The 27,228-nt window shown below is 37.3% G+C and overlaps 1 protein-coding gene and 1 long non-coding RNA gene across 2 annotated transcripts in view; both read right to left on the reverse strand.

The window, feature by feature from the left end:
* The window catches only part of LOC143649890 (uncharacterized), a 169,115-nt gene that overhangs the window by 15,433 nt on the left and 126,454 nt on the right, over nucleotides 1–27,228 (reverse strand). Inside the window, exons 3-5 of the long non-coding RNA XR_013159221.1 lie at nucleotides 10,147–10,394; nucleotides 8,898–9,091; nucleotides 7,619–7,786 (exon numbers count right to left, since the gene is read on the reverse strand). This is a non-coding gene — a long non-coding RNA (uncharacterized LOC143649890). The remainder of the gene's footprint in view (nucleotides 1–7,618; nucleotides 7,787–8,897; nucleotides 9,092–10,146; nucleotides 10,395–27,228) is intronic.
* On the reverse strand, nucleotides 20,495–22,141 carry LOC143685083 (uncharacterized). Its single transcript, XM_077162700.1, is given in 3 exon segments — nucleotides 20,495–21,747; nucleotides 21,750–21,941; nucleotides 21,944–22,141. Coding segments are annotated over 3 exon segments (1,581 nt in total). The 5' UTR covers nucleotides 22,080–22,141.

Below are 27,228 nucleotides of genomic sequence, written 5' to 3' on the forward strand. Positions count from 1 at the left end.
CTGTCCCTCTTATTTTTCTGCTGTTGAAATCGTCAGTGAAGGAATAGCCTAATAGAGACAGAGCAAAGATTTACTTTGTTAACCTTTTTTGAATGTAACTTTCTTATATTGCTCTTCATTTCAAACAATTTTTTATGGATCTGCACTCTATAAATTAACTCACTTTCAATCTATAATATGAGTTCTTTTAGAACAGAAAATTTCTACTTAGGCCTACAGCCTCACTTTGCAGAAAAAGACACAGTATACTATGGAAGGCTAGCGTCATCTTTTAGGCAAAGACATTTACGGATTTCTGGTTGTCAAAGGTTGATTCATACATGTTTGGCAGACTCAAATTGGTTGGGTTTTCATTTTGTACTCATTTTTAAAATGAATCCATGAAGATACAGGGGATGGAAGAATTCACCATTTGGGAAAGGGGATTATTTCTCAACTATGATCCCATTTTACTCAGGGATCCATCTCTTTGCTTATTCCCAGATGGTGCTAGGGGCAAGAGTTAAAAATATCTGTTAAATAGTTATTCCATTCACATGGTATATATATATATATATATATATATATATATATATATATATATATATATTTCTAACTCATTTTCCTCACACACTCCTGACAGATGACCACTATTATTAAGTACCTGTATGCACTTGCAGGGCTTCTTTAGGCAAATTCAAGTTTTTATGCAACTACTTTTTTTCACTTCAGAAACTTGGAGAGTTCCCTTCATCAGTTCAGAGTTTCCATATTTATTCTTTATTGAATGCTATATAAAATGATGGCTATCCTGTACTTTTAAAAATTATTAGCCTTTATTTTTTAGGACAGTTCAAAAAATTGTGAAGGTAAAATATTTTCCATATACTCCCCCCCACTCACACATCTTATTTCAGTACGGTACACAAAAAGCACCATGTCTCCTTAGATGACTCTTGGCTATGACAGTTTCTCAGATTTTCTTTTTTTTTTTTTTAGCACCTTGACAGTTTTAAAAAGTGCCAGTCAGGTATTTTATAGAATGTCCCTCAACTGGGATTTATACAATTTATTTTTGTACAAAAAATCTTTTGATGATGCTTGTTTTTCCTCCCAAATTACAAACAATGGTGCAATGAATGACCATGGACAACAGTCAGTTCACAAGTTTCAGGTATAATAGAAGGATTAGTTCCCAGAAGTAGCATTGGTGGGTTAAAGGGTAAATGCAATTGTAGTTTTGACACGATTGGAAAATTTTATTTCATAAGAATTGTGTTAGTTAACACTGTATATATAAGAGTACCTGTTTCCTCACAGCTTTTCCAACAGAAAGTATTGTAAAACTTTTGGAATTTTTGCCTGCTGGATAGGAGAAAATTGGTATCAGTGTTGTTTTAAAGTTTTAGCAACATTTATTATAAATGAGGATGACGTATTTTACTTTTATTACTGCTATTGTAAATTGATTCCTCTCTTCCATTATATTTTCTAAGCAATTTTCGTCCTTGAATATGAAAACTATTGATTGCTGTATAATAATTTTATAAGGCGGAGGTCATTTTAGGTCAGTATCTCCATGTTAGGGTTTCCTGTATTAAATTCTGTCCTCAAATGCTATAGTTGTTAATAGGTTGATTTCTATCTGGCTATGACATGATTGCTTGCTCCCAAGAAACTACTGATCATCTCAAGAGATGTCCAAGGAAGGTTACATTTGTGGCTTCTAGTAAGAACATAGTTGTGTGGGTACCACTAGCGTGTTTCCTTTGCCATCTTCTGCCTTTTTCACTTATCATCACCTAAGAGTTGTGTTGTTTCATCGTCCTTTCTATGGAAAAGAGAAATCAACACTCCAGACATAGAAAAGTGACCTCAACATGACCCCACTGTATCATCGAGTCATAAAAATGCTGCAGTAATGTCTACAATGGAGAAACCCAACCACGTTTTAGCATTTATTGTGCCAAAAGAAGAGTGATATATTATAATTGCCCTAGGAAGCAAACTTATTCTGAAGGATTTTAAAGGAATGCATCACTATCTACTTATGCATTGTCCTGGAGAACCCTCATGTGAATTTGGAAAGGTCTTATAAATGATCTCAAGAATAAACCTTTCAAACATAGGAGATGATCTTATCAGGACTGGGAGGAAGGGAGAAAATTGCACAGGTCTTTCTTTTCCTCTAACTTCTCTGATTTCCTTAGTTTAATAATTCAACCATTTATTATGTGCCCACTAACTTGCTAGACACTAGTATGAACTCTGGGGATGTAAACATGCTACGCCATTGTCCGGGCACTTATAATTTAAGTGAAGGAGACAGACCTGGAAAAAAATAACTATAAGTCTATGTTTTAAATAACGTTAAAGAGCGTTACAGAGGAATGGTGAGGTAAGTGAGAGAAGTTAGGAGTTTACAGAAAAGTTCATATTTAAGGAGGAAATGAGGAAGATTGAGTGAGACTGAAACTGTCTAATCTTATATTAGCCTTGAATCAATTGATCCATTTAGAATAGAGCCATCTTTCCCGAAGAATGGGACCTTATCTTGGTCATCTGTGTGATAATTTCAGGTGGCATACTGAGATGACTTTTTAAAAAATGGATTTAGAAAGTTATTCTTTTTGCCATTCTCTTTCAATTCTTATGATTAAATCAAGGAGGAGGTCTGTTTGGTACTAGTATCTCATTTTATATCTTCTAACATTGCATTACTTTTAAAATATAGAGATTGTGGGACCTAGGTTCAGAGCCTTCGGGAATCAACAGCATTTACTGATATTGCATTATCTTCATTGTATTTGTTTTTATAAATATATTTTTAATTGAGATAACTTCACACACTAAACAGTATATCTAAAGTATACAATCAATAGCTAACAAAATTCATTGCATTTGTTTTGAAGATTACTGTCTATTTCTGGCAAATGATGCTGGATTTCCATTTACTGTAGTGATATAAAGTTTTTGTTCATTTATTCATTCAACAAATGTTTATTGAACACCTCCTATGTGCCAGGTACTATTTGAAGAACTTGAAGTACAACAGTTTTAAATAAAACAAAATCCCTGACCTTAAAGATCTTATAACATAGTCTATTGCTTTGCTCAATTATTGTCTCTTACTTTTAAAAACAGTGGAGTAAATTTTAAAGACACTAGTAAGCAAATAATAATATAGGTTGACAGCAAGTATTGGGTAACATGGGAGGCAACATGGAGGAAAAGTTAAGATGGAATGCCTCAAACTGCCTGAGGATGAATCCTCATTCTATCACCTATTAGTTCTGAGACCTTGAGTAAGTTACTTCTCTGTGTTTCAATTTTCTCCTCTTTAAAATAGTGTGAGAAGTCAATAAATGTCGATCATTGGTGATGATGGTATTATTATTACATGGATTGGCAAAAATCTAAAGTTGATTTTCAAATAACTGCGTTTAGGGAAATATTGGAACAGGAATTGTTTAAACAAGGCAGGCTCAGGGCTTACATTAAAAAAAAAAACTTAAGTTTTGATATTAGTTTAGATTTACAGAAAAGTTACAAAAATAGAACAGAGAGCTCCCATGTACCTTTCACCCAGTTTCCCCTGATGTTAACATCTTACATAACCATAGTCCGATGATCAAAACCAAGAAATTAACATTTGGTATAATACTATTATTAACTAATATTGTACCCTTTATTCGGATTACCCTTTTACCCTAATATTCTTTTTCTGTTCCAGGATTCAATCCAGGATCCCACATTAGCTTTAGTTGTCATTTCTCCTTAGTCTCCAACAATCTGGACCATTCCTCAGTCTTTCCTTGTCTTTCATTACTTTGAAACTTTTGTAGAGTACTGGTCAGGTTTTTGTAGACTGCCCCTCAGTTTGGGGCAGCCTGTTATTTTCTAGTGACTAGATTGTCTTTATGCATTTTTGACAGGAATACATTGAAGTGAGGTGCTCTTCTCAGTTCCTGGCATCAGGGGTTTGTGATATTAATATGTTTTATTACCGGTGATGTTAACCTCCATTGCTTGATTAAGGTGGGATCTGCTGGGGTTCTCCCTAAGTTACTATTTTACCCTTTTTTTATTTTAATTTTTTATTACTGTTTCACTCTTTGTAATTAATAAATGTCTTGGGGGAGGTACTTTGAGAGTATAAATATTTTTTTTCTGGCCACTAATTTTAGCCTCCATCAATGGATCTTGCCTGCAATAAATATTACTGTAGTGTTCTAGTTTCAATTTTCTTCATTCCCTCTACAGTTATTAATAGGAATTTTTCTGCAGGAGAGCGCTGTCTCTTCTCCTCCACTTTTTAAAATTCAATTATTTATTAATATCAGTATAGATTATAAACCAATGCTACTGTTATTTATTTGTTGCTCAAATTATTCCAGCTTTGGCCACTAGAGTGCTTTCCTGTTGCTCCCTATATTTTTTAGGCATGGCCCTGTATTTTTTGAGCACTTCTTTACTTTCTAGCCTCATGAGATCCTCCAGACTCACCTTGTATTTTTCCTACCCCAGCCCTGGAATTAACCATGTCTCTTTAAAATAAGATAAAATAAAACCAAATTTTAAAACATAAAAATTATACATAGAAAATAAAAACACAAAATTAAAATTTAACAATACAATTTTAATTTTTTAAGAAATTGAGAAAATAAGACAAGGCTGACCATAGATGAAGGTGGCATGAAATTTTTTCTTAGAATTTGGCTGCTGTTGGAATTATAGTTTTCCTCTCAGTGCTAGGGCAATAGTCTTCATCAGATGATCACAACATTACATGATGGAGCAGTGCAGAGATGTTATATTTTGGGGTAAATAATTCAGTTCACAGTCTGAAGATTAAGAGCAGGCACTCTAAAGTCAGATTAGCTGGACTCAAATTCTAGCTCCAACACATAGTAGCTGTGTGACATGACACAAATTATTTAACTTCTCTGTGCCTCAATTTCCTCATATGTAAAATTGAGATTAACAATGGTACCTAAAGTGTTTAGAAGACTATATGACCCCTAATAAGTATAAAACATTGCCACCTATTTACAGTACTCTTTAAATATTACAACGGGTTTTCAGTTATATTAGCTCATTGTAATATCACAATAGCAACTGTATTTCAAACTTACAGATAAGAAACTGAGGCTCAGAAAGGTTAAGTGACTTTCCAAGATTAGGTAGCTTAAAAGTGACAGAGGCAAGGCTGAAAACCCAAAGCTCTAGGTGGGAATGTAAGTACCAACTGTAGAGTGGTGACCCTTAAAAAATGAATGGCTTTAAAACCAATGGCACAAAAGCATAATGACTTACTTTATAGTGAATGGAAAAGGCAACCTATTCAATGGAAGAAAATATTTAGAAACCATATATCCTAGAAGGGTTTAATATCCAGAATACATAAAGAAATTTTACACTAAAAAATAAAAACACAAACAAGACAATTAAAAAAATGGGCAAAAGAATTGGATAGTTATTTCTCCAAAATGGATATACAAATGACTAAACAGCACATGAAAAGATGCCTGACATCCCTGGCTCTTAAGGAAATGCAAATTAAAAACACAATGGGATACCATTTTACACCCACTAGAATGGCTACTATTGAAAAAAAAAGACAGAAAATTTTAACTGTTGGAGAGAATGTAGAGAAATAGGAACATTCATTCATTAATCATTCATTTTACATTTGAAGGCAATGTAAAATGGTGCATCCGCCATGGAAGATGGCTTGGCAGTTCCTCAGAAAGGTAAGTGTAGAATTACCATATGATCCAGAAATCCTTCTCTGTTAGGTTTATAGCTACAAGTTTTGAAAGCAGGGACTCAAACAGATATTTGCACACCAATGTTCATAGTAGCATTATTCACAATTGCCAAAAAAGGTGGAAGCAACCCACGAATGAATGGATAAACAAAATTACGGCATATTCATACAATGGAATATGATTCAGCCATAAAAAGGAATGAAATCCTGATATATGTGACAACATGGATGAATCTTGAAGACGTCATGCTGAGAGAAATGAGCCAGACACAAAAGAACAAATATTGTGTAATCTCACTCAATATATAATAGTTAGAATAAGCAAACTCATAGAGGTAGAACTGAGAATTCAGATTAACAGGGGTTCAGTTGGGGGTAGGGAATGTTGTGCTAATGCTTAATTAGTACAGAATTTCTATTTAGGTTTATTGTAAAGTTTTGGACATTCATGGTGGTGATGGCAGCACATTTTAAGAGCAGTTAACAGTACCGAATTATATATGTGAATGTGGTTAAGAGGGGGAGGTTTTACGTTATATTTATGCTACTAGAATAAAAATTAAAGGATACAACAGAGGACTGTTTTTAAAATGACAAAACTAATGGTGACAAAATTCCATATTAACAAATTACCTGAGAACTCATAGTACTAGAATCAGAACTTTAAGGATGTCTTTAACTGAACTGAAATTTACCTGATCCTGGTTCATGGCACAAGCTTCAAGGAGGATTGAAAACACTCTGATACGCTTAATCAAAATTGTGCAGATGTGCTTTTTTTTTTTCCTGAGAAAAGTGTTCGTATGTTCTGTCAGATTCTCCAAGGAGTTGGTGAGGCCCAGGAGGTTAAGAACTTTGGCTGGACTTCCTGAATTCTCTGAAAAGCTGCTTACTTTGAGTAGCTCTTATTTGTATGTTTGAAGAGACATAGGTGGCAATTCTCATTTTGATGGGCAGATAACTACATTTATTTTTTTTAATCTCTTTTTTGAACTTTTTATCATAGAAAATTTCAAACATTCACAAAAGCCCATATGCCCATCACTCAGTTTTAAAAATGTTCAAAATATAGCTGGTATTATTTTATTAATAACTCCCAAATATGTACACCCCCTACTCTATTATTTTAACAAAACCAGCATCATTTCATTTTATCTGAAAATATTTGAGATTGTCATATCACTAAATCTCAATGTAATTCCAAGTTATCATTTAATCATTTATTCTTTTGACAAAATTTTATGGAGTGCCTAATATTGTATATTACAAAGCACAGTTGGGAACAAAAATAGATGTATGATTTTCATTAATTTTAAGAAATTAAAATATTACACCATATAGTACTTCTTAAAGTTCTAAGATTTGACCTTTAGATGCCTCAAAAATTGCTCAAGCCCAAAGTTACAGGCCATCCATGATTTCTCAGTCCTTGATGTCTCACCTTCTCTCCACAGCCCATCCTCCCTATCAAGTCCATATCAGCTGCCTCTCCAAAATATATACCAAATTTCTCCTCTTTTCTTCATCTCACTTGCTCTTATCCTAGTTCTAGCTTCTTTAGGATTTCTGATGGAGTCATCCAACTGTTTTGCATGTTTCCACTCTACACCCTATTGCTTCTCCAGGGAGATATTTTACATTTTTAATTGGCTCTACTGTAGGGATAGAAAGATCAACCAATGGAACCAAAAAGGGTAAACAGAAACAGACCCACATCCATATGTAAGGACTAAATGTCAGAGATGGTATTAAAAACAGTACTGAGACAATAGGATATCCAAATGGGAAAGATGAAATAAAATGAGATCCCTTACTCATACTCAGGATGATTAAAATCCTAACTGTGAAAAGAAACTCTTTGAAACTTACCTCAAGATAGTATATACCCTTCAATCAGCGTAGCAACACCAACCCTTCCATACATTTCCAAAAAGCCTTCCAGCGAATAGTCCTCTCCTCCCTGAGAACCACTGCTCCGGAGAAACTTTTGCACCGGTGCACGAGAAAACTTACCCAAGAATGTTCATTGCAGCATTTCTGTGAATGAACAAAAATATTGAAAACGATATAAATGCCGAACAACCAAAGACTGGATAGATAAATAAACTGTGATATTGTAATGCCAGAGAATCTTAGATAGTAGCTAAAAATTAACAAATAAGAACACTATGTATAAGCATGGATAAATCTCAGAAGCATAATATTGAGAGAAAAGAAAAAGCAAGTTTCAGGAGCATATGTGCAGTATGACATTATTTATATGATGTTTAAAAACATTCAAAACTGTTATGTATTGTTTAAGGATGTGTGTAAGTGTGTGTGTGGTAGGAATTATAAACATATAATTCAGAATAGTCCTTATCCTTAAGGAGGGAAGGGAAGAGTATTGAGAAGTGTGAATCTAATTTCTTGAGGGATTTGTTTTATTGTTATCTATACTGGTTGATGCCCGAAATATTTTATAATTAAAAAAAAACATACAAATCAGATCAAAATCACCTACCTATATAATATTTTGCAATGGCTTCTCATTGTACTTAAGAAGAAATTCAAACCCCTTACCAGGTCCTGTGTGGCCTGTCCCCTGGCTATCTATCCAACCTCATCTCTTTCTGTTTTCATCAACCACCCTGCACCAATCTCTTCACTGACCCCCTTTCTGTTTCTTGAAAAAGCCAATTTTGTTCCGGCCTCAGGGCCTTTGCACTAGCTCCTGCCTCTATCGCTAGAACATTCTTCTCTTATATCTTCATTCAATTGGCTTCTTCTCATTCAGTTCTCAGCTTTCTTTGACCATCCTATCTAAAATAGTCCTCACTTATTCTATCTCTCTCTACATATCCCATCCCATTCCCTTCATAATATTTATTACCATTGACGTTCTCTTGCTTGTTTATTCGTTTATTGACTAATTTTCTTTACAAGAATGCAAGTTTCTTATCTGACATTCCCACTGCTATATCCCTGGGAACTTACAACAATGCCTCATGTATAAGAACCTCTCAATAAACATTTGTTGAACGAGCAAATTTACTCTTATTTAGAATAACCAGAAAAATCTCTGTAGACTTCTCCAAACTTGTTTGTAAAGGAATGGGGCCTAGAAATCCAAATTACTTTTTTCCCCAGATGTTCACGTTTTCTTTACCATGATCCATATCAAAGAATAATAAATCCAATTTTTATTCTGGTGATAAGCACTGGTATCAGCTCCTTTTCATTGTCCCTAACATGGACCATAAAATTCGATGATTTGATTAGTCCATCTGTATCCTGATGATCTGTCATGCGTCCATTACTGAAGAATGTTACTGTATCTTCTACTTCTTCTGAGACACTCATCTGAAAATATAGAAACCATTAGTTCCTTCCTAGAATATAAGCGTTGTCTCAAGGGTGATCTGTTATTTATGACATATTCCATATGTCAAATATTTCTATATTTGTCATATATAGAACTATGACTAGTTATTGATATTGCAAAATTCTATAGCCCTTAGTGAACTATTAGTGAACTCTGGTCTTTAGTAGACCACAGAGAGTCTTTTATCCTTTGTTTAGTACCGACTTCTCTAAAACTCATCTCTGCCCTCGTGAGTCTGCCCTGAGATAACGCAGGCTTGGGATGCATAGTTAATTTAATTAATCTTTCCTCTGAAAGTTACTTCAAATTGTTATTTTTTAAACAAAGATTTTTTTTCAGAGTTTGATTCTATGCTGTACATTTCCCAACTTCATCATTAGATTCAATAGCAATTCCAAAAAATCTCCCAAGATTTATAAGGTTGATCTTTAGGCTAAAGATAAACATATATGATTTTATTTTTTTCTGGCTAGGCCTAGCTCTCTAGCTAAGAAACGGAGCATATGTCTTACATTAGAGAATCTTATCAAACTCTGAAGCTGTACTCCCATTTCCTGTTCATACCACGCTTACGTGCTATGGAGTTAAAGTATAATCATAGCTGCTCTGCTATTTTTAAAATGCAGTTACAGTTTGAGTTCCTAGATGCCTTTTGGAACCACGATGATTCTCCCACTTTTTCCTCACAGGAGCAATTTTGCAGTATTTGTGTGGCTGAAATAAAAAGCATCTTTATGCTAACATCCTTCTGTAAATGAATAAACCTTGCTGCCTTGCTGGGAAGTTTATATGGCAAATGAGCAGTACCAGGAGTTTCTTTGAAAACTCCACAGAGGAATTTGATGTTAAGTAGCCTAATTTATGTCAATTTAAGAGGGAGGGGGAAATTTAATATGACGAGATAGCAAAAGAGCAACCACCTTGTTTAAGGATTAAATGATACATCAGTTTAAGTCAAATAAAGCAGAAGTTTGATGTTTATCTGTCACCTGTTTAATCCAGAGAAAATAAAACTCACAAAGTAGAGCTTAACTTATTTACTGTTGGAGGGAGTTGGCACTGGTTTGCTTTTGTTTGCTTGCTTGCAGTCTCCGGCTTGCCTGTTTACAACTGTTAAATTAGCTAGGTAATTCTGTGCTGTGTAGGCACCACTTAGTCTGTTACTGGTGCTCGTATGTAAAGGTTTGGCAATAATAATGTTCAGAAGGGTCTCCTCCTGGCTTCAGAATTCAGTTTAGAGATCGAAGGCTCTGGGGGAGAGGGCAGAGATGGAAGTCGGACCTAAAAAAGAGAGTGGAATTTTAGTTATTAATATTTCCATCTGACAGAAATTTTTATCACTTGAAGTATAAAGGCACACAGATAAAAGGGTAGGTCAGCAAGCCACAGAATAAATCTCTTTCAACTGTTTGCCAGCAGACAAGTTACTGAAATTGTTCTTCATATGTTACAAAGCTTAACGTCCTTCTTTAGAGCCCTAATTTTGGCATCAAGAAGTTGGATCATTTGGGTTCAAACATCTGTTGTTTCTGGATGGCTTTAAAATTCCATTGCAAGCTCAAAAATGCTCGAATCGCAAAGCATGTCCTTGTGAGAAGTATCTTCTTGGTGGATGTTTGCCCTTCTCTCTCACAAATCTCCCAGGAATATTTCATTTGGGCCTACAATTTCTGCTTTCTCTCTCCATGTAACAGTAACATCATGTGCTTCTTCTGCTCAAACCCCAGATTCCAAAGACTCAGTTTTGGGCATGGAATGCTTTTCCTTGCGAAGTTTATTCTTTATGTGTTTGGAATGTGCTGGAATGTATGTAAATACTTTTCAAAGTCAGAACTCGCTGTTTTGTTCCCTCTTGTACTTGCCATTGCTTGACTGCTCCATACCAATTTCTTTTGGAACTTTGCGAGTTCTAGCAAGATTTTGTGGAGGGAGATAATTGCAATCAGATAACCCTTAAAGGGCAAATGTAGTACAAATGAAGAAGCTCCCGCTCTTTTTCTGAAAAAAAAAAAGTCACATTATAGCTTTTTACCATCCCAGGCAGCACCCTACCTAAGAAATGTGGTTGCAGGCAGAAAATGAGTGAGCAGAGTGGATTTCCACATATTGAAAACAACAGTGTCTTTGATAAACAAAATTTTGAAGGGCTCAAGTTCTTATCACTCTTCCACCAAGCTATAGGACTCCCTAGCTCTGTATTCTAAGTAAATGACTTATGATAAAACAAAAACAAATAAAACAAGGAAAGGTCCTAGCCTTCCAGGACCCTACAGTTCAGTGCTTAGTTCTTGAATTCCCAAAGTCTGTGCTATTCTGATCACCGCAGCAGCCTCTCAGTGTCAGGGGGTTACTGGGAAAGGATTTCTGGTCCATGTGGCTCATTAATTCTAATCTTTCCTCAACCCTTGTGACTCCCTTATCTCCAGATGCAGATACAAATTTTAAAACCCACTCGGAGCCACTGACTTTCTGGACTTTTACCCTCTCAGTCTTGGCTCTACTTTTCCGCAGAATTAATTGTGATATTTGGAAAGCTGCCCATTTTTTAATATGCTCTACGGTTTCCTCCCTTTTCCAAGTTTTTTTTTTAAAGCATCACACATGAATTAAAGGGTTGCTCTTAAAGAAATCATTACTATTTCTTATCTATTGGGCTGAGAGAGTAATATCAGGTTTCATTTTGTCCTACTTTATTATATTTGTGATTCTCTTGGACGTCTTTGTTAATGGATCCCAAGTTCCTTGCCTTGGTTGTTTGCATCTTTACCTTCTATTGGGATAGCCCAGCACCTGTTACCTAGAGCAGAGGGGCTGAGAGCTCAGGCTGTGGAGTGCTAACTCTGTTCCTTTCTAATAAGTGACCCTTGGGCTTGGTTAACCTCTGTATGCCTTGGTGAAATAAGATAATGCATGCAAACCACTTAGCATAGGCTCTGTACAGCATCAATGCTCAAAATATTGGCTATTAGAAGTACGAAAAGTGTGTGTAGATGTGTTGAATCCATGGAAGAAGTGTCACTGCTACCTGGATAATCTTTTGATCCTCCTAATTTCTGAGGAATAAAATGTGATTCTAGAGATGACCCCAAATGAATCTCTGATGCAAAGTATTTATATTGGTAGCATATGTTTAAACAAACTAGTTGACCAAAATCTAGGCAGTAAGCATTTCTAAAGAGGGTTTTTAAAATGAGCCATTGCTGTTTTCACATCCAAGGGATGAGCTGCATGGACAATCCCCAGCCCAGGCAGAGATTGCGAGTCTGTGCAATGCCCAGCAGCGGGGCACTGACTTCAAGCAGAGGCAAGGGGGCGGGGTATCAGCCACTCTGCTTGGTCTTTCTTCTGGGACTGGCAAGGCCCCAGCTGATGAAACCTCCCTGGAACCTCTTGGAGAATGTGAAGAAAGTTACGTATAGATAAACTTAAAAAGTGAGGGGACGGGCGTGCGGAGGCAGAGGTACAGAAAGTAAGAGAAAAGAGAAGAAAGAGAAGGAGGAGAGGAAATAAAAAACAAAAACAAAAACAAAAACAGACTGGGAGAGGCTGTAAGATTCCAGTCTGTGTGTTCAAGCAGAAAAATCTCATTTTCTAGCTGTTTGATTCTGAGACTTAATCTAAATCTCAGTTTCCTTATCTGTAAAAGTAACAAAAATGAATACTCACCTCATGCGGTTTTTGTGAGGATCAAATGAGATAATGCATTTCCAAGCACCTACCCTAACCTAGTTCACTTCATCGTAAAGGGAGGACTCTTCTCCATGTATGGTGGTTGTGTGTGTGTGTGTGTGTGTGTGTGTGTGTGTGTTTCTCAGTTTGTTTGCTTAGGCATTTATTTTATTACAAAGGGGCATCACTAGAACCAAAGTCATGCACGTGGTCCTTTGTCATCTGGAGAGATACTTTTGCTATTTACTCAGAAACGATTGCAGATAGATGAGATTAGGGGCTTTCTTTCTTCTAAAGGGGCTGATGGCACTATTTTAAAGAATACCAATTTAATAGTTCAAATACTAAAATAGGAGTCACAAGGCATTCATTCATTCATTCATTCATACTTTCATTTGATCAGAGTCCACTAGTGGCAAACCCAGTGCTTAGTTGGGCAGGCAGAGGGCGTGCTGGGGGGACTTGGGCACACTGCATTAAATAAAGCCCTGCCCTAATGGAATCCAGGAATTTTACTCCTTGCTCAGTGCATCCGGGCAAGTGGAATCTTCTCCTATTGTACCAGAGTGTGATGTCAGGGGTTCCTTGTAGAAAATAGGGGAATAGAAGGGTACATAGGAAGGGAACTCTAAAGAGAGAGAAGGCAGCATTTCTGCTCTCACTGCCCTAGTCTTGTCTCATTCAGTTCTGCCTCTCACTGACTCACACTCAGCTGAGCACTTTGGACTTCAGTTCTCAGGTCTGAAGAATGGATGACAGCAATTGCTGCTTTCCCTCCTTATGAGGCTTAAACTTTGATACTGTGACTGTGTGATTGCGAAAACCTTGTGTCTGATGTTCCTTTATCCAGGGTATGGACAGACGAATAAAAATATGGATAAAAAGAGAAATAAATAATAGTGGGGATATGGGGTAAGTTTTTTCTTTTTTTTTTTGGAGTGATGCAAATGTTCTAAAAATGATCACATGGTGATGAATACATAACTATTTGATGATATTTTGAATATTAAAAAAATAATAAAATTATAAATAAAAGAGATAGAGATTGTTAAGACTTGTAAAAACTTATGGAAAACATTTTAGCCTCCCAACTGAAAAACACGGAAGTGGTTCAAGGTATAGTGTATATATCGATCATTTCTTTTCAGATTTTTTTCTTCAAAATGGACAAGAATGTGAATAAATGTGAATAAATATGAATAAATAAATGACATTTATTATAAAAAAGCTAGAGCACTAAATAAAACTCTATCTTTGCTCCTCAGTTGGCAAATTCAACTACTTTCAGATGTTACTTGTATACGGGCAACAGGACCTGTTTGTCTGGTTGAAAATATAAATTAACCTTAGTGCCATTAATTGGAACTTTGACTGATACACACCACACAAATAGGTCAGAAAAAAGTCTTAATTTTTAACATCTGATGATTTTAGTCTAGAATTCCGATTACATGTTATATCCAACAGGGGAAGGATCTTCATTTATATTATTTTCTAGCTCATCACTAGAGTAAAAAGGAGAGGGAGAAAGGAAAGTGTAGGGAATGCCGTCTGTCAACTCTTGGAGGGTGGTGAGCGACTGTCATCAGCAAGTAGAACTCAGTAATTTCTGAGATTATTCCTTCTTCTTTGCTGTAGGCTCACCCTAAGCTTTGCTGGGATTTGAAACTGCTCCTATAATTAAAAGATTAGGATCAGAATACGAGAACAGGGCATCACATTTACTTTCAGCCTCAGTCTCCACTAGGGCATAAACTATTTAACCAGAGATAGACTCCAGTTCAATACCTTCCCACCATTTCACTGATACGCTCCAATTCTCAAGCAGGGTTAGAGACCTATTTTAGCTGGCTCCATTTTCCTCTGGGGGCAGATAAAGCTGAGATTGCAACATCAGAAGCAGTTCAACCAATCATTAAATATAAACCTCAGCCCATTTGTATAATGCAATCCTTTTGGTAGTAATGATATGAAGGATGCAAATAAGAAAGATCACAAGACTGTCGAAGTCCCAAATTATCTGTGGCAAGAGGGCCACAGAACCTCACTGTACTTGGAATTAAAATACTGGCTGTAATGGTAACCAAATGCCTTCATTCAGGACATTATTTCAAGAAACAGAGGAATGAAACACACACACACACACACACGCATTCCACTTAGAAGATGATTATCAATAACTAGCTGGGAAACTGGAACAGAAAAAGGATTGAGCACTGTCTAGAAGATCACACCACAAATCTCAGGAGAAACATAAGTATCCAGGGCTTGGGATCCTTTAGCCTGGCCATGAGATAGCACAGCTCATGGGAAGAAAGAACTGACCAGTTTTCCAGCATAACATGGTATTTTATTTCACCATAGTTGACTGCTGGGAAATCTCCAGAGGCTCTGGCAGCTGCCTCTTGTCTTTAATATGAAGCCTGGGGGGAGGGAGAAGAGAGAAAGAGAGAGAGACTCATAATTCACAAGAGGCACAGCCTTAAGAAGGCCATTCTGAATAAATGAATCAGACACAGAGGGGAACTGCTATTCCATTTCTAAGTCCAGAAGGCTTTTTGTCTTTCCTTTTCTCCTTATCGGCCGTGTCTTCGTGAAAAGATCATTTATTGGTAATGGAATGAATGCATCAGACCACCTTCTGTTTCTACCCTTCTCTCCCCACTCTGTTGGTGCCAGAAAAGACCCTTTGTTAAAGATCGAAGTAACAGATGCAGCTCAGACATTGTCTTAAATATTTTTGATTGTTATTGTTGGTATTTTTATCTTGAATTGGCACAGCACCATTTGGGTGTTGAAAGTAATTCTATTGCTGATCCAAATATTCTAGAAAGTTGAGAGACCCATATAGCAAAGAAATACTTTACAGCTATCTGAAGTGCTGTGGTGTATGGGATGAACTAATTAAATAATACGTAGAAGAAATGAACACAAAATGACATCATGGGTTGAGGTGAGTCAGGGGAGGTCTTGGGGAAGAGATGATGCTGGATCAGGTAGGAGTAAAGGCATGAAGCTAGGAAGAGCTCAGTGAGTGCAAAAGTGAGAAGATTTGTTTATTGGGTATGTAGAGTTAGAAAATAATTAGAAGAAAAAGCTGATCATGTCCTGCAGAGACTAAACCCCAGGGTTAAGGGCTTAAATTCTTTCTTTCTTTTTTTTTGTATGCTGTATGGTGGGGTCACATTTCATTATTTTTCCATGTGAGTATCCCGTTATTGCTGCACCATTTGTTTTTTTATGTTTGTTTGTTTTGCTTGTTTGTTTGTTTTTTGGGGGGAAGTGCATGGACCAGGAAGTCTCCCGCATGATGGGCAAGAATTCTACGGCTGAACTACCCTTACACAATACCCTCACACACACACATACACATACACATTGGCCATTGTTCATTATGGAAAGCACTTCACATATAGATAATAAAAAGGAAAATTATTTATAACCCCTCCACTTATAGAATAATGATGGTGGATATTCTGGTGCATATCCTTTCAAACATTTTCTTTGCAAATTAATTTCAAAACTTCCTTAGCAGTGGATTCTGAGACAGGGATTTGTGTACAAGTAGCTTATTCTGGAGGTGATTCTGGGAAACACGGGTAGAGGAGTGGGGTAGTAAGACAGGGAAAAAATGGAAAACAGAAAAAAAAAGCATGTTCTCAAACAAGGGATACAGTGGAGCTCAGTCCTGTTGGAGAACTCTGAGGGAGGGAGTAGCATAGGCCTTACAGTTATGCCACCAAAGGGTGAGGAAGCTGGAGTATTTATCCACTAACTCCTGATGATCAAGAGTCCATTTGGGTGGTATTAAGTCTCTAAATTGGTCTCTCTGGACTAAAGAAAAAGACTTGAGAAAAGAGCATTCAAGGCCTTTGAAGCAATCCAGCCTTTAGTGTGTACAGGGGATGTGCATGGCTTCACAAATATACACAAATTATATTTTCATTTAAAAATTAGCTTTCAGTTTTGGATTGTATCATGTGCAATTAAGATTGGTTAAAAATGAGCAGAGAGAAAATGTGGACAAAGAGATGTACCTATTCACTGTTGGTCGGGAAGCTGAGAGGTGCAGTCCCTTGGAGGGCAGTGTGGTGGTTCCACGGGAGGCTGGGGGGCATGATTACCATGTGATCTGGCAAACCTGTAGCTAGGTATTTACCTTGAGGAACTGACAGTGGGGACACGAATGGACATTTGCACACTGGTGTTTCTGGCGGCAGTGTTTCACAATGGATGGAAGTGGCCTAAGGGTTCAAGGACTGAGGACTGGAAGGGGGAACTTTGGTGTATACATGCAATGGACTACCGAGCCGCCACAGGAAGGAATGAAGTTGTGAGGCATGCAACCAGGTGAATAAACCTTAAGGACAGTATATTGAATGAAATATCAGAAACCAAAAGGTAAATATCTTCGTGCCTGTCATATGGACTAACTAGAACATGCAAACTCAGAGAACTGAAGTCAAGAGCATGGGCCATCAGGTTGGGGCTTATTGTAAAGGGTCCTAAATTGTAAGCTCTTACAGCAGTCATATATATTCAGGAGTTGTAACTGATATTTCTTAATTCTGAGATACTAAGCTATTGGTATATAACCTGGTCATTCCCTGAAGGTATTTATGTGACACTTGAGACTCAGAATTAGAACACTGAAGCTAAGAAAGTCAGTATTACTCTATTCAACAACTGTCAAAAAAGCTGAAAAAGTGATCATTAAGCTGGATTCAGATATGAATGAAGATGACCCGGATAGGGTTAAAGTAAATCAGAATACTGTGTAAAGGATGATATGGCTCATATTTTCAAATTTCAACCTCTGTGCAAGGTCAAAGGGAGATAGGTTTATTTCGTGCAAAACAAATTTTTTGATAGCACATAATCTAATTTAACTGGTATGGTCCATTTACTTAAATATCATAAATACATGGAATCTTGGATAGTGCGTGACAGCTTAGTGGTGAGTACAGGTTAGTGTGATGCCCCAATATATCCCAGAATAATTTGGGCACAGAATAAAGAAGTGTTAGCAAAACCCCCTTGGGGAACTGGGGAGAACAGAGGAAATATTCAACTTTCTCATCTGGGGAATTCTCAATATTCTCACAAGCAGTGGGAATAACCAATTTAATAGGCTGAGCCTTCAATTTTGGAGCTTGCCCCTATGAAATTTACTGCTGCAAAGGACAGGCTAAGTCTTCTGATGATTATGCCTAGGAATCACCCTCAGAGAACCTCTTTTGTTGCTCAGATGTGGTCTCTCTCTCCCTAAGCCAATTTGGCAGGTGAACTCACTACCCTCCCTTCTGTATTGGACATGACTCCCAGAGGTGTGAATCTCCCTGGAAACGTGGGACAGGACTATCTGATTAAGCCAGGACCTGACACTATCAGAATGAAAAAGTCTTCTTGACAAAAAGGGTAAGAGAGATATGAGACAAAATAAAGTTTCAGTGACTGAGAGATTTCAAACAGAGCTGGGAGATGTGCTGGCTTGAAAGGATTATGTGACCCAGAATTGCCATGTTTTAATCTTGATTCAAAATTGTGGGAGTAGCCATTCCTTTAATCCTGATTCAATAATGTAGGTAGGGAACTTTAATTAGATTATCTCCATGGAGATGTGGTACACCAATTGTGGGTATTAACTTTTGATAAATAAGTGGGTGGAGATGTGACTCCACCCATTCCAGGTGGGGTTTGATTAGTTTACTGACATCCTTTAAAAGAAGACACATTTTGGAGAGAGAGAGAACCATGAGAGCCCATGCAGCCAGACACCTTTGGAGATGAAGAAGGAAAACGCCCCCTGAGAGCTTTGTGAAACAAGAAGCCTGGAGAGAAAACTAGTAGATATCACCGTGCCTGCCATGTGCCTTTCCAGTTGAGAGAGAAACCCTGAATGTCATCAGCCTTCTTGAATCAAGGTATCTTTCCCTGCATGCCTTGGATTGGACATTTCTATAGACTTGCTTTAATCTGAACAATTTCACGGCCTTAGAACTGTAAATGTGCAACTTAATAAATTCCCCCTTTTAAAAGCTGTTCTATTTCTGGTATATCGCATTCTGGCAGCTAGCAAACTAGAACAGGAGGTTATTCTGGAGGTTATTCTTACACATTATACAGATATCCCTTTTTAGTTATGGTGTATTGAAGTAGCTAGAGGGAAGTACCTGAAACACGTTGAACTGTGTTCCAGTAGCCTTGAATTTTAACAAAACTGTATAACTATATAACTTTTACAATGTGACTGTGTGATTGTGAAAATTTTGTGTCTGATGCTTCTTTTATCCAGGGTATGGACAAATTAAAAAAAAAGGCTAAAAAGGAAATAAATAAGAGGGGGAGATAAAGGGTAAAAATTGGGTAGATTGAAATACTGTGGGTCAATGAGAGGGAGAGGTAAGGGATATGGGATGTATGAGTTCCTTTCTTTTCTTTTTCTGGAGTGATGCAAATGTTCTAAAAATGATCATGGTGAAGAATACATGACTATGTGATGCTACTGTGAGTCACTGATTGTATAATATGGTTGGACTGTACATGTCTTTCTCAGTAAAAATATATATTTTTTAAATTAGCCTTCTGTGCATCAGACTTTGTATTATGCATTTCATTTGCATCAACTCATATAATTCACAGGCAAGTCCTTTGGGTAGGTGCTACTCTACATCCCCTGAGGGTTAGAAACCAGGGTTAGAGGGGCAGATATGAGAATAAGACTCATAGGGATTAAATATGTAAAGTTATAAAGAGATAATGCACTCTCCAAAAGAGTCTTCATGACTTATTCACCGAGCTCCTCTTTTCTGTCCATTTTCTTTTTTTTATGTCAACAAATAGTTTTTTCTTTGCAATTATTAAAGTCCCGTCTATTTTTAGAGACTTTTTTTTTTTTTTTTTTTTAATGACAGACTCCTTGACAAAGCAACTAGGAATAAAGGTCAAAGTACCCAGTCGAAACAGGTTATCAGGAGTATTTTCTGATGTATAATGAGGTTAGACTTGCAATAAAAAAACTCATAAACATTCATCATTTTCACAGGACTTCATTCCTTCATGAATCTTCTAATATTTTGTGACAGGTGTTCCATATTCAGAATGTTCATAACTTTATTTTCTATACGATTTCCTGACAAATGATGAGGCAGAATGTATCACTGAAATCCCACTGTATTCACTGTCGTCTCAAAGTTTTCTTCCCAACATGAACTCTCTGAAACTCACTGAAATCTTATTTCAGGGTAAAGCCTTTTCCATAGACATTCTATTTCCATAAACTATGAGATCAGTGCTGATCTGTGATGATCATTGATAATAAAACCTATCTTTCCACAGGAAATTCTGGATTTACAGAATTTGTGTCCATATGTACTTTTTTTTCCATATATACTTTTAGACATGTAATGGAATCAGAATTTTTACTCAAGAAATCTCCACATTAAATGTATCAGAGGTTTTTCCTATATGTTTTTGTTGACAAAAAATGTGAGGTAATGATCTCTGAAGGTACTACCACATTCAACTGCATTTAAAACGTTTCTCTCTGGGCAAATTCGTTTCTTTTCCTGAGGGTACACATCTGATAACAGGAAAGTCCCCTAGCGAGTATATTCCAACCTGCTGGAAACCCACTTATGTTTAATGAAGTCTGAGTTGGTGCAGGAACATTTCCAGTCATCCTGTTAATGGGATTTTGCTCCTGCATGGTGTCACTTGTATGTAATAAGCTGTGACTCTCTGTTAAAGGAACTTCTACATTGGCTGAATCTATATGTTTCTCTTGTGTGCATTTTCTTATGCTTAACAAGGTTTGATAAGTGGGAGAAAGCTTTCTCACAATCACTGCATCCACGGAGTCTCTCTCCTGTATGGGTTCTTTGATGTGCATTGAGTACTGACTTCATGGTGAAGGCCTTCCCGCATTCACTGCACTTACAGGGTTTCTCGCCTGTGTGAATTCTCTGATGGGTAATGAGACCATATTTGTGTGAATAGGACTTTCCACAGTCAGTACATACAAAGGGAGTTTTTCCTGTATGACATCTCTCATGTTGTATGAGGCATATCTTCTGGCTGAAGGCTTTACCACAATCACTGCATTCATAGGGCTTTTCTCCAGTATGAGCTCGCTGATGTATAATGAGAGTACGCTTTGTGGGAAAGCCTTTTCCACAGTCACTGCATATAGAGGATTTCTCTCCTGTATGAGTTCGCTGATGTATAATGAGAGTGCACTTCACAGTGAAGCATTTCCCACATTCATTGCAGATATAGGGCTTTTCTCCAGTGTGAGTTCGCTGATGTACAACAAGATAACATTTCATGGTGAAGCCTTTCCCACATTCACTGCAGACATAGGGTTTCTCTCCACGATGAGTTCGCTGATGTGCAATTAGACAGCGCTTCATTGTGAAGCCTTTTCCACATTCACTACATATATAGGATTTTTCTTCCATGTGGGCTTGTTGATGTACAATGAGACTGTTCTTCACGGTGGATTCTTTTTCATATTCATTGGAAACCTCAGGTTTCTCTCTTTTATAAGATTTCTGTTGTTTAGCAAGTATGAAATTTCTAGAACAGGATTTCTCACATTGACCACATCCATAGGGTTTCTCTCCTGTATGAGTGTTCTGACAGGAAATGAGTAGAGACTACTTGATAAAGTCTCTTTCACATCCAACACACGTGTAAGGGTTCTCTATTTTGTGAGTGGTCTGGTATTTAAAGTCGTGGGATTTAGTGCTGATGTATTTTGCACTTTCAGAGAATTTAATCTCAGAATGAAATTCTCTGTGCTTACTGTGTAGAAAAGTTTTCCAATTTCCATTAACCCCGGTAAGGTTCTTTATTTCACATGTTCTGTTCTGAATGATTAAACTTAAATTTGATTTCAAAGAGTTTGTATGTAAGTCAGACATATCATGATTTTGCTTTAGAGGAAAATGCATTTTGCTCAGATATTTCCAAACACTCTCTTTCCATAGTATTGTTCCATTCTCTTCAGAAATCTTTGGCTTTGAGAGTACTTTTGTAGATGACTGTCAATTGTTCTGATTTCTGGACACGTTCTATGGATTTTATCTTCTATTAACCATGGTTCTTCTCCTTGTTCCAACTTGGAAAAAGTATTTGGTTTCCTGGCTTGATATCCATTGATACCAAGTTGTTGTAGTTTTTCAACATCACATCCCAGTACAGATCCTTCTGAGCAGGGACTAGAAGTTGCCACTCCTCCCAGCTGAACTCCACAGCCACATCTTCCAATGTCAGCAATTCCTGGGCCTTGACCATTTTTTTCTGTTGTCAGGAATCAGTAAGTAACATGGATTCTCTTTTGTCTCTTCTGCATCTGTCACAAGTTCTTATGGTTGGAAATATTTGTGTTCACATAAAGTTGTCCCCAGAAATGATGATATCCAAGTGATGGATGCTCCTTCTCCTTTCTTGACCGGACCATGTGAGCCAAGACCTGTAGGCAGACTCTAAACCTCTCAAGACTCCACTGGCAGCAACAAAAGGCTAAACGTATTTTCAGAGACTTTTGCTGTAAACAGTAAAACCTCGAGTCATAAAGGTCTGGAGCGGACATGTGCAGTTGTATCTGTTCAGCATCTACTCTATGAAGTGCATTTGTGGTCCTCAAGTTATAGTCAGTATAAGAGAACAATGGGAAAGAGAAGCAAAGTATGACTGGACAGGAGTGACCTTTTTCTGTTCTTCATAGCTTAATTTGCCCTCCATGATTGCCTGGTCGATTCTAACTCTCTGAGGCGTGAAGGAGGCATCTGCCTCCGGGAAATACTGAATTGCAATAACAACATGAAGCTCGTTTGCCTATTGACTGCTACCTTCTGCCTGAAGCCATTGATGGCAATCATCAATAGGTGGCTAATGAAGTGGGAACTATCTGGTTTCCCCTCTCACTCTTGTGACTCAAGGATGTGGAGAACTGGTTTTAGGGGGTTCTATGAGTTCTAACTCTGGCCTAACCGATCTTTGGCAGGTCTAAGATCTCGACATGATTTTATTAATCTGGAAGCTGCAAAACATCTTCTAAATGGGAGCTGTCATTTATTAAGCACTTATTATATGCTAGGTGCTGAGCATATGGGCTTCATGTATAATATTGTAATGAAATCCTCACATAATCCTGCAAAGTAGGCATTATCAGCTCCCTTTTATGAATAAAGAAACTGATATTCAAAGAGGTTAAATCACTGCAAAGAACCCCTCAAACCCAGGCCTGTAAAATTTCTTCTACCCCCATCCATACCACACTGCCTAAGCCCTGGAGTAAAGAAGTAATATCCTCCCTTGTCAATGCAGTATTAGGCTTAACACATTCATTCTTAGGCTATGCAATAAGGTTATACATTTGACCCTAAATTCCCAAGCACAACTTCGAGAAATGTCCCCTAGCCCTTTGTTACTGGCTAGGTCCTTAAACTGGGTAGGGGGACTCCTGATGTGATAGATTTGCATGTCAAATCAGCTACCCTCAAAAGTCAATACCAGAATTCCCTTGCCTGCATAACTCCGGATTAGTGTGGGCTTCAAGAGGCATTTTGCATCATATTTGGAAAGCTCTAGTGAAGCAGGGAAGCAGCAACCATCCTTTTTTTCTTTTTAATATGTTTTATTTTATTATTTTTAGGGGGTTTCTCATCCATCTTTATAGGTTCCATTTTGCCCTTGCTTCCCTAATTCATGTCCATCTTTCTTTCCCAATTGCCTGCTATGAAGATTTCAGGCTTCAACTTTAGGCTGTTGCTTTTAAATAAAAGCAACAGCCTCACATAGACTGTGTAACCAGCACCCACAGCTGATCAAGATCAAATCCCTATAGTAGGTCCCTTTTTAAATATATATATATTTCCTAGTGTTCTGCTTTTCTCATTGAATCATGACTGATACACCTGGGGCTAGGTAGAGACTTCAAGGCTACAGCGAGCTTTTATTTTAAAAGAATACTTTTCCAGATCTTAAGCTTCCTATCTACTGTTTCCTAAAACTGATCAGCCAATATGAACCTATACTTACCCTTTCTGTGCCAGGTGGTTCTCCAGAAAAAGATGCTGAGAGAGAATTAGGAGTGCAAAAGGTCTCTAGAAGGGCATTTCCATGTAAGGAAAAGGGAGAAAGCAAGATCTGGGCAGCTGGAGCCATCAGAATGGAATGCTACCCCCCCAAAATCTCTGCCAGCACACTGTGAGAGCTCGGGAGCCAGCAGTGCCCATTAGAGGATACCCAAGGTGGGGTGGGAATGGCCAGACCCAAGTACCTGGGTCTCTTAGTCATTGGCCAGGGCTACCCCAAGGAGAGTCTAACCTGGTCTAGACAGAATCCTTGAGGATTCTAACAGCTGGAGGCTGTCAGCTAACGCATTCTTATTGCTTGGCAGTTAGTCCTTCTTGAAGAGTGGTCTGAACAGCATATTTCCACATTTGCCATTTCATCCCAAATCTTACAATGGGGCATTGCCCTATGCTATGAAAACTTCCCTTGTGAGCCAAACAAGGGCATATTTGGAAATATTGGCTTTGGGACGTCCTCAATCCATCAATGCCCTGAATGAGAGATTGTTCTAGATCCGTATATCCCCTTTAAAAAACATATTGCTCTCTAAAGTAACTTTTTAGGCATTTCTTTTCCTAGTTGTCCCTCACTGTGAAATCACAGACATAACTGATATACGTAGATGTATATTGTTTACGTATTACATGTCTTTTATGTTTGACAGATTTTTCTCATCCCCAAGAACCAACTTTTGCTATCTTGGCGACAATATTGCCTTTGTTAAGATTGCATATTCTGTATACAATTTACACTCACTATATGTATGCATATGTATGTGCATATATGTGTATATTTATATGTATATGAATGATTTTTATTTTCTTCTTTATAAGTTTCTATATTTTCTATTCCTTAAAAAATAAGTATGCATTATGCTTACATTTAAAAAGACTATTTCAAAAAATTTTTTTTGATTTTGAAAATAAGTTTTAAGACATTTATTGGATTAAATAAGTTGCTTGGAGAGCTGGCCCATTCTTCAGAGGCCAGAGAGCTGAGATGATTTCAGGGAAGCAACTCCCGATTTGTTACTATACAGCAGTCTAAATAAGCACAGAGCCTCATCCTAATCAATTATATTCATGGTAAATAAATGGTAAATTGAGTAAAGCATTTTAAAAAATGCATGTTCTAGATTAAAAGAGATTAAGGGGTGTAACACCTGGATGCAATATATGGCCCAGGATTGGATCCTGGATTGGACAAACCACCCATAAAGGACATTTGGGGGACATGTGAGAAATTTTAGTAAGAACTGGATGTTTTTATTAGGTGGGACTGTGTTAGTTTGATTGCATAGGAAAAGAGTTTCATTTTTAATAGATGCATAAAGAAGTATAGAGCAAGAAAGAAATATCGGTTTGGTGAAGGCAGCTTTATTGTGCATCAAGTTACCTTAAACCTATGGGACTCCCTTTCTTTGTCTGTCATATATATTTCAGTCAAGGGTTAAGCTTGACATTAGAAATGGAGCAATTGTCCATTGTGAGGAACAGCTGAACAGTATAAATTAGGGATGCTAATTCTTTTAATGGTAACTGGAATGTCTTGCAAGACAAGTAAATTTGGGGGGAAATGCTGGATAAAACTCGCTAACACTTTTTACAAGATTTTTTTTTTCAGATTTGGGGTATTTTATTTACCGGGAACTTAAAACCTATTTTATCAAATAGCATCATGAAGTATTTATTTCAATTACAGTCTATCACCATCCCACATTATGATGACAAATTTTGGATATCACCCTTATAACATTCAAGGCATTACACAGCTTCAAAAAATTCTTTTAGGGGTTATGTAAGCAAAATATTTGAAGTCCCTCGAGCTAAAATAATACATTTCAAGTAAAGGAGGCTCTTTCTTTGTACATCCTTTTCGTCTCTTTCCCAGGATCTAAGGGCTAATTATAGGCACACAATACCCCTGCTTAGGATTCCAGACAAAATGGTAGCTTTTGTCCGTGAGAACCAAGTTTAGTTCAATAACGTTTTCTTTCCCCTTTCTCAGTAATAGATTTCCACTGCCACACAGCCCACAAGCACATCAGTAGTGCTCAGGAATCTTACTAAAATTGTTGCTGCAACTTTCCATCCTGTAGTTTATGAATCCAACTCTTCAGTTCTGAGATGCCCACAGATCCCTCCTGCTTCTTGGTGGATGAATGAGAAATCATTCCAAATGCCAAAGAGATGACTTTTGTTCCTTTTTTAATATTTCTAGTGTTAGATTGAAAGTCAAATGTGAGGGCTGTATGTTTTTTCTAGACAAAGTAGATCATTGGCATGTTGCTTTTTGAAGGATGTTTAAATGGTTTCAGATAGTGCCCTCTAACCAAAGCCCTCTCTTCCACCTGAAGCATCTGGCATGATATATGTTCTTCCTGATTTCCTGTGAGTCTGAGCTTCCCAAGGCACATTGAACCCCACCTTTTAGGATCTTTTTCCTATCTATGACTTAATTTGCTGGTGTCTTTCCCTGTCAGGTCTTACACGTCATTCTCTTTACTGATCTTGATTGTCTAAGCATGGCCAAGGCTTGGAAAATTCCCAAAGTGAATTGTCCTATCAGTTTTTAGGCCAGAATTGAAATTCTTACAAAGTCTGTTGCTTACAGACAGAGTCAGCATATCTTTGAAAATGATTGTAATCAGCTGCTGGGATTTAGATGGGCTATGCCCCTCAAATCTCAAGCCCTCACCTCCAAGCCTGTATTTCAAACTGTTGGCTGAGCATGTTCTTTTTGAAAACCTGCTGTGATGTCAAACTCAAAATGTCAAAAATGGAACTGCTATTTTTTCCTTTTTGTACTTCCTGCAAGGGTGTTTCTACTAGATTAAGTTTCCTGAAGTGCTATTTTGATGCTGTCACACCCTCTTGCTCAGCAGTGTTTCCTCATTGTCCATGAGATGAGTTCCTTTCCTGATATTCCAGGTCCGGACACTCCAGTTAGACTCATCAATTCAATATTTAAAAAAACATTTTTATGGACATCTTTATGCACCATATAGTTCATCCAAAGTATATAATCAGTGACTCACAATATAATCACATAGTCGTGTATTCTACACCATGATCATTTTTAGAACATGTGCATCACTCCATAAAAAGAAATAAAAAGAATAAAGAAAAAATTCATTCATCCTATATCCCTTACCCCTCACTTTCACTGACCACTAGTATTTCAATGTACTCCATTTTTTTATAAACCTATCACTTCCAGTGCTGGTTTGAAGGTATTATATACCCTAGAAAAACCATGTTTTAGTCCTGATCTAATTTTGTGAGAACAACCTTTTCTTTTAATCCTAATTCAACACTGTAGGTTGGAATCTTTTGATTACATTATCTCCTCAGAGAAGTGATAC

Source organism: Tamandua tetradactyla, chromosome 1 (genome assembly GCF_023851605.1).
Source record: "Tamandua tetradactyla isolate mTamTet1 chromosome 1, mTamTet1.pri, whole genome shotgun sequence".
Lineage (NCBI taxonomy): Eukaryota > Metazoa > Chordata > Mammalia > Pilosa > Myrmecophagidae > Tamandua > Tamandua tetradactyla.